This window comes from Malaclemys terrapin, chromosome 4, assembly GCF_027887155.1.
Source record: "Malaclemys terrapin pileata isolate rMalTer1 chromosome 4, rMalTer1.hap1, whole genome shotgun sequence".
Taxonomy (NCBI): Eukaryota; Metazoa; Chordata; order Testudines; family Emydidae; genus Malaclemys; species Malaclemys terrapin.
This window is the reverse complement of record NC_071508.1, coordinates 91,088,467-91,096,541: the sequence shown is the minus strand read 5'-3', so window position 1 is coordinate 91,096,541 and position 8,075 is coordinate 91,088,467. Positions and strand designations below refer to the sequence as shown.

The 8,075-nt window shown below is 40.9% G+C and overlaps 1 protein-coding gene across 1 annotated transcript in view; it reads right to left on the bottom strand.

Annotated features, from left to right (window-relative positions):
* Nucleotides 1–431: 431 nt before the first annotated feature.
* Nucleotides 432–8,075, bottom strand: part of LOC128836754 (cytosolic phospholipase A2 epsilon-like) — a 33,974-nt gene continuing 26,330 nt past the window's right edge. The window contains exons 17-21 of the mRNA XM_054027314.1: nt 4,887–4,994; nt 4,056–4,247; nt 2,407–2,573; nt 1,811–1,997; nt 432–903 (exon numbers count right to left, since the gene is read on the bottom strand). Coding sequence (XP_053883289.1) covers nt 695–903; nt 1,811–1,997; nt 2,407–2,573; nt 4,056–4,247; nt 4,887–4,994 — 863 coding nt within the window. The 3' untranslated portion in view covers nt 432–694. The remainder of the gene's footprint in view (nt 904–1,810; nt 1,998–2,406; nt 2,574–4,055; nt 4,248–4,886; nt 4,995–8,075) is intronic.

The following is an 8,075-nucleotide window of genomic DNA, read 5'->3' as shown; positions in this document are numbered from 1 at the left end:
CCAGTTTTAGGTTCCACTGCAATCCACAAAATCCCCATTTGGCTGCTGCCTAACCCTGTAGGCACTGAGAGGGAGATCTGCAGCAATCTCAGAACAAAAACAAGACTATACCTTAAAGACCACCTGTAAGTATCTAGAGAGCGCAGTCCTTGTTTTTCCCCCTCCATCACAGGGATGGTAGCTGTCCTTGAGCCTTGAAGGGGTTGACTGGCAAGATTCCTAGTCCTCTTCCCTACAATGCACTTTAGCACAACAGTCTGGCCCATGGACAATATTTCACAGAACAGCCACTAAAACAAGGCAGAACAATAGAAATCTTTACTATTTAAAGATTAATTGAATCCAGTGTGTACACTGTAGTTTGGACTTATATATTTTTAAACTCACTCTCTTGGCATTTAGACCATGCCACCACCACAGCAGCTCCTTGTATATGGCTACCCATGTACTGGATTTCCACCATGCTGCAAATTGCACTTTTTTCTCCTAAATTAATTTTGTAGCAATTAAATTCTTTAGGGAACAAGGAAGGTTTCTTTATTTGGTGACCTTTGCTCAACAGGGACAGCCAGTTAATAGGGTCAAACTGGAATCCATTGAGGACTGTTGGCCAACCTTCAGAAAAGCTGTGGTTCTCCATATGCCAGAGGATACAAAAACATCCTCCCAGAGATAAAGGCACTTGGCATGGTGACTATTTTTTATGTCGCCTTTTCCGTTCCACTGCTGTACGCAAGGCTTGAAGAATCAGGTGTTTGTTATTCAGGATGTTGTACTCAGTCAGTTTAACCAGCTGATCATAATCTTGCTCCTTGTATGTGACTGAATATGTAGAATAGGGGGAAAAGCAACTGGTGAGATCAACTTTGCCCTCTTCCATCTCTAAGCTGGAGCGCTTCATACCTGGGGAAAAAATTCAACAGGACATTGCTGTAGTATTGGGCTTATTTCTGTCATGTACCACCAGTAACAGCCCAGAGAAGGAGATTTCTCTGCAGTAAGAGTGCTCACTCATTTAAATGCTCTGGGCATGTTTTACAATCGTTTCTGTTGCAATCCAGTAATTTGATCCCTGGATCAGGGGAATGTCAGTTGCCTGATGTGCTGAAGGGAGAGGTATAGGTGACTATCTCTATGAGTGTCTCCTGTTATCTGCTCATAACAGCCTTAGAGAAGTCTTCACATGTGACTCAAGCAGGAAAGGGAAATACTGACATGGCAAATGGCAGGATTTGGGGAAGGGGAATGGAACCAAAAGAAGAGTAGAAGCCTCAAAAGGTATTTAATAGGTGAAACAGTGTCCCATCCAATGGAAAGGCTATTCCTACTGAAAAGAGGAATAGTGATCCTGTCAGTGAATAGGTTATTTACATGGAGGCTCAGAGTTGTGACACTGGCCTTTTTATACTTTGGACAGAGACCCAACATTAGAGACACCAAAAGAAGGAAAGAAAAGTCTGCTAAAAGAGAAGGAAGCTTGTAATTATTTTGGGTTTTCTCCTTAAATGTACATTTCCTTTGACCTTAGTTTAAAGATTTTGCATTTTTATTACAATTTACACTAATATACAGCAAGATAACTAGAGGTGTGTAACAGATGAAGGTGAATATGGAAGTAAAACAGGGTCCTATTCTTCTTAATAAGAAATATGTAATAGAACTAAGTAAAAATGTTAAGTTAGGCAATGAAGAGGTTTGTTGTAGGGAAATGAACAAGTGGAGAGGAATGAATTAAAGAATGAAATTCAATCTGTTGATAGGCTAGCCAGCGTGGCCTTCATTGAATGCTTGGCTACTGCTGATAACTTACCAGGTGCTTTGTAACTTTGGTAGGTGTCATTCACTAATGGGAAAAATAGCAATATAGGAGCTCCTGGAGTCTCGGTATCATCGAAGAGGTAGCACTCCTTTAGATTTTTCCTCTCTTCTTCACTCAGAGCAACTTTGGGGAATGGGATTCCTTGTTCTGAGTAGTACTTACAGGACTGGTCCAAAGGCTGTATCAAGGAAGAGAACAATATGAGAACCCAAAGAATACGCTGAGATCAGGATTTCCTGAAGTACAGCAACTATGATTCTATGAACTAATACTAAATTGTGCTGGGCTACCTCTGGGATAGCACTGGCTTTCCTCTTGGAAAGAATGTGGTTTGAGAAACATACATTATATGAAAATACATGGACAGGTTTTTAAATTTTCCCTGGAGTACTCAACAAAAAACACTGAGTACCACAAAAGAAAATGGTTAGGTTACAGGTTGTGAATACAACTTTAAGATACAGCATTAAGCTAAAATACTGTGGTTCAGAATACTTAACACAGGGCTTTTAATAGAAACAATATCACTAAAAACTTAAGACAAATGACTATTACTAAAGAAAACAGAATAATCTGATTTCTCTCACCAGTATCTGTGATCCTGCACTGTAATTTAAATGCAGGATAACATCCACTTTCCTCTCTGGCCTCAAAAGTGGAGGGCAGCTGGTATTGATGAAGAATCCAGTATCTATCAGGGACAAGTATTCTGCTGTTTCAGTCAGCTGGTTGGGTGATGTGTCCAGCACAGTATCTAAAAGGAAAATATTTCTTGCCATAAGGGAAATCGCAGAAGAGCAGTTTGCTGATGCTCTGATGAACACACTGTTCAAGAAAAAAGGGTATTCAGCCCCATTCAACATTTCTAATTTCATTAGACATTTGATAAACTATTTACATCACTGTTGCTCAGCCTTAAATTAGAACAACTATTTTCTCTGATGTCAGACTCTCCATGGTCATTCTATTCCTGGCTCATTCAAACTGTGCTAGCCCACCCATCCTCCCTCCCACTTTCCCCCCCTTTTTCTTTTGGATGCATTTATTTGATTTGTGTGTGTGTGTGTGTGTGTGTGTGTGTGTGTGTGTGTGTGTGTGTGTGTATTAAGGCAAAGTTACAAGAAAACATTAACACACTACATTGCACATTACATGTTCAGGATCAGATTAATATTCAAAGAACTTGGCTAAAGATTGTGGCTTGCTGGCTTGGGAGCCCTTCTCCTACAAGTACACTAGAAAGGGTGACCAAATTCCTAAATACTTATCCTCTTTTTGGTGTTTCTCTCATGTACGTACTTGCTTTGAAAGCTTTTCCATTACAAGATCAGTCTATATTTTACTTTACCACAGTACCATAGGAGGGGTCATGTTTTTCCAATAATGTGCAATACAGTGTATGTCTAAACTGCAATTAAAAACCCGTGGCTGGTGTGTGCCAGCTGACAGGCTCACAGGGCTCAGGCTGTGGGGCTGTTTAATTGCAGTGAAGACTTCCAGGCTTGGGCTGGAGGCCGGGCTCTGGGACCCTGTGAGAGTCCCAGAGCCTGGAAGTCTTCACTGCAATTAAACAGCCCAAGCCCCATGAGCCAGTACAGGCCAGCCACGGGTGTCTAATTGCAGTGTAGACATAACCACAGAATTTAGCTACTAACAGTAAAAATAAATTAATTTGTTGTTCTGTTTAAAATGCAGATCCTTTACTAGAGCATTAAATAAGCAGGTGAGGGGTCTCTAGGAAGCCGGCATTTGGTCCTTTTGACCTGCAGTGGCACCCTCTTCTGATGATCAAAGATTTCTTCTGTCTACTCACTAAGGCCCAGAGGCTCAAACTCCCTAAATACCTTTGAGAGTCTGGGCCTTAATGTCTCCTTTCTGTTCATAAAGACTGTGAATGCTGCCAACACACTGAGCCAAACTATGGAGATTTAATCAACCAGCTACAGCCCAAAGAGAAATGAGCTTGAACCCCATCAAATCCATGTCACTAAAGATTTTCAGCCCTGTATATATCAATTGATTGATCAAACAATTCTGTTTAAAAGTAGATTCAAACTTTGGCATGTAGGGAAGCTGGGGAGGAGGGGAGAGGGTTGAGGGGAACGTGGGAATTGTTTGTTTTGTTTTGTTGTTAAATAAAATCCGTTCATTCTCTCCCAAGTCACGCAGATCTCCTCACTATATCGCAGACCTCACATTCCTGCAAAGGATGCTGCTGAAAGGCAAGTGCTATTACCTTTCCATCTACAAAACTTGTCATTCTCTAGGTAGTCATTATGCAGCTGGAGGCCTTTGAGGAAACTGTGGTACTGGGCAACTGACGTGCGCTCTGTAATGGCACCACGAAGAACACGGGAAAGGGGGCTTGCCGTGGTGAATATTTGACTCTTCTGTTCGTGTGGCCTCATAGGTAGGACGGGCTCTTCCTCTGCAAAAGAAATAACTAAGGGGTTTGTTTGCCTAGATAAATGTTTCTGAGGAGCCCCCAAAATAGCAATAATAAACAATAACAATCTCTACTCTATTAGTTTATGGTGTCCATGATGAAAGGTCTCACGAGCACCTTAACAAAAGGTAGATAAACATTTTTTTGATCTATTAAGACAAAATTTCTTAACATACCCCAGGGCTGGATTAAAAACAAAGCCCTAACATCCAATAAGCCATACAACGTCACACCGCCTACAAATCATAATCCTGAAAAATAAATCAAGTTGAACTGTATTTGTTAACTTAAAAATTCAGCCAATCTTGATGTGGTGTTTTTTGAGTCTCTAATTAGCTGCAAACCAGGATCATTATTCCTGAATATATTTACTCTCTTACATAGTCAGTGATTATTTCTAGTGATCAAAGGGCAGGAACTATATCAATGGGTTATTCAGAAGTGATCCCATGATGGTAGTCAATATTAGTCTTTTGAAACTGGTTCCTTCCAGGCAAGATAAAATGCTTCTGCAGATTTTTAAAAATAAAACTCCAAAAAGCAAGTGCATGGTTTACACAACAAATGGGTGTGAAGCATAGTGATAAATAAATGGTAAGGCAGAGGTACAAAGTAACTTACCAATATCATTTACTCTGTCTCGGGTCCACCTGTGCCAAAAGTCCTCTGACGTGTGGGACAAATTCCAGATATATAACAGATTCAGGGAAAATAAACTACTCCACATGCCTGTGAAAGGAGAGAGAGATCAGTATTGCCAACCCTAAACATTAAAAAAATCATAAATCAGGCCTTCCAAAAGCATAAAAGATGGGATTAAAAATAATGAAATTTGTTTTTAAATAATAAATGTTGAGTTATTTATATTTGTTTTCTGCTTTTTTAAAACTTTAGGGCATTCTTGGTGCACATTTTCAAGCTTTGCTCTAAAACCATGAGGGCTGAGAAATATTTTTTTAAATGAAAGTTGCACTTCTCATGTACTCCCATGATTCTGGGCTTCAAGAAAAAACACACCACATAACTCAAGACTTGTGATAAAATCATGAGAGTGGGCCATGCTAGAGATTTTATGGAGACCTATATGATCGAGTCTTGGGAGCAGTTAATTGAAAATTGCCTTTTTATCCTTCCATCTGAAGTTGTTCCCTTACCTTCTATTTTTTGCAGGCATCTGTCTCTACACAATTCCAAACTTCTGCTTTTAATATCTGACTTGGGGTCTTTAGATTCTAAGGACCAGATTGTGTCTGGCTTTGTGTGGGTGTGCAGGTAGGATGCAAAGAATCTTCCTTTCTTGTGTATGCCTTGAAAGGGGCCATGACAGTGCCTGTGCTCTGGGAAATTCAGTGATGCTCTTTACTCATGTATGCTGCTCTCTCTGTAGACCAGATCGGGTGCTCCAAGGGAACAATTTTAACCATTTTAAAGCATGGTGCAGCTTGCATAGTCATGCACAACTGAGAGCTTGAAAAGGAATTTATGACTCCTAGGGCACAATGCCCCCCCAACCAACCCCCGCCCAAGTAATTCCTCGGGCAGTGCAGTTCTTTACAGGTCTCTGCCTGAATGGTACAATTTTACCCAACTCTAATTCAGATAGTCTGTCACAGTGAGGGTTATAGGTCAAATCCATCATAAGATGGAAGCCTTCTTGTATCTCTGCAGATCACCCATTCTCTTCCTTTCCACGTCATCTTTCTTTTCTCTGTTGCTTACAGCTCTTAATTTCTCTTCCCCTTTTCAGGAGTGTATTAACTCTGCAGAATTTTGAAATACAGGCAGCACTGGTATGTTGGATTCTCAAAAAGGTCAGTTTTATTCTATTATTTTCTACATATCACTGGTGTGCTTGTGTTGCAGAGCATTACATTTTCACCGACCATGTGAGGTTTTGTCACCTTTTGTCACACTGTTACAGCGATGGAGATCTCACTGACTCCTTTCCCATTTCAAATGGAGTCAAACAAGGCTGTGTCCTTGCCCCTGTACTGTTCAACCTTTTCTTCACCCAAGTTCTCAACCATGCTATAAATGGGTTCAACAGAGGCATAGACATCAGATACAGACACGACGGCTCAATCTTCAATTTTATAAGGCTTTAAAGCAAAAACAAAAGTAACAGAACTACTACTAAGAGAAGCACTCTTTGCAGATGATTGTGCCCTCCTAGCACACACAGAGGGAGATCTCCAGTTCATTGTAGATTGCTTCGCTGAAGCATCAAAATTGTTTGGCCTTACAATCAGCCTAGAGAAAAATGTGGTGTTGCATCAATCATCTTCACCGCACTGTGCCATATCCCCTAGCATATCCACTAGTGGATTCCAACTAAAGCAAGTTGACAGTTTTACCCATCTCGGCAGCAATATCTCCAATGATGGATCTCTTGATAAACAAATCACAAACAGGATACAGACAGCTTCTCAGTCATTAGGAAAGCTATGTAACAAAGTCCTGAAATCCCACAACATAACCCTCTCAACAAAAATAAAACTTTATAATACTTTTGTGCTCACATCTCTCCTCTATGGCTGTGAGACCTGGACACCAAAGAAATGGCATATCAAACAGCTAGAGACCTTCCATATCTGCTCACCATTATGGGGATCCACTGGCAGGACAAAATAACCAACCTGGAGGTTCTCCAAAAGTCAAATGCCACAAGCATCGAGACCATGCTGATAAAAGCCCAACTACGCTGGGTTAGACACATCATTAGGATGCCTGAATATCGACTCCCCAGAAAAAAATTCTATGGAAAATTGGCACAAAGACACCAGAATCAAGGCCACCCCTGAAAGCACTACAAGGATAGTATCAAGAACAGTATACACTTTGGTGCAATAAAACTGAATGATCTTGAGAAGGCTGCGTTAAATAGATCAGCAAGGCAACACACAACACTCAGAGCTTTCCAAGCCTTTGAAGAGGACAGAAATAATCGATTGTTAGCTGCCAAGGAAAAGCATCATACTACTGCTATAGCTACCAAGATGCTCCCCAATGACCTCGTCTGTCCTATATGCTCATGAGCATGCGCGTCATGCTTTGGACTTCAGAGTCACTGCAGAATCCTCAAAAAGAGATAGCATGAAAATGTCATCGTTGCACCGACGGATCACACACACACACACACACACACACACACACGCACACACACAGAGAGAGACATATCCATCAGAGTTAAAATTCTGGATTAAGACCATTTTTAAGAGATTAAACTCAAGACACTTGGGTTACATCTGCATTGCGAGCTCAGGGCATGAGTCCCAGCTTACGTACACATACTTGCAGTAGCTCTGATCTGAACTAATGCACTAAAAACAGGAGTGTAGCCACAGTAGCATGGGTAGCGGCAGCACACGTTAATTACCTCAAGTACAAACCTGCCTGAACCCCCTGGGTACATATTCAGGGCAGCTAGACCATGCCATCACTGACACTGTCTGTGCCACAGTGGCGACACTATTTTTAGCTTGATAACTCAGATGAGAGCTAGCATATGTGTGTGCGAGCTGGGAATCACACCCCTAGTGCACAGTGTAGATTTGGCCTCTGGACGAAATCCTGGTCCAGTTGAAATAAATGGCAAAATCCCATTGACTTCACAGGAGCCAGGATTTCATTCTTGGACGGGTGGTAAACTGTATTGTTATGCAAAATCAAATAGAAAATTTCAGATAGAAAATGTTTAAAGTCTAGTAGTTGCCATTCACTTATTATTTTAAGTTTCCTGCTTTAACAATGCAAAAGAAACCACTTTATTAACTATTAATTCATATATGGTACTGGCATATATTCTGGCAG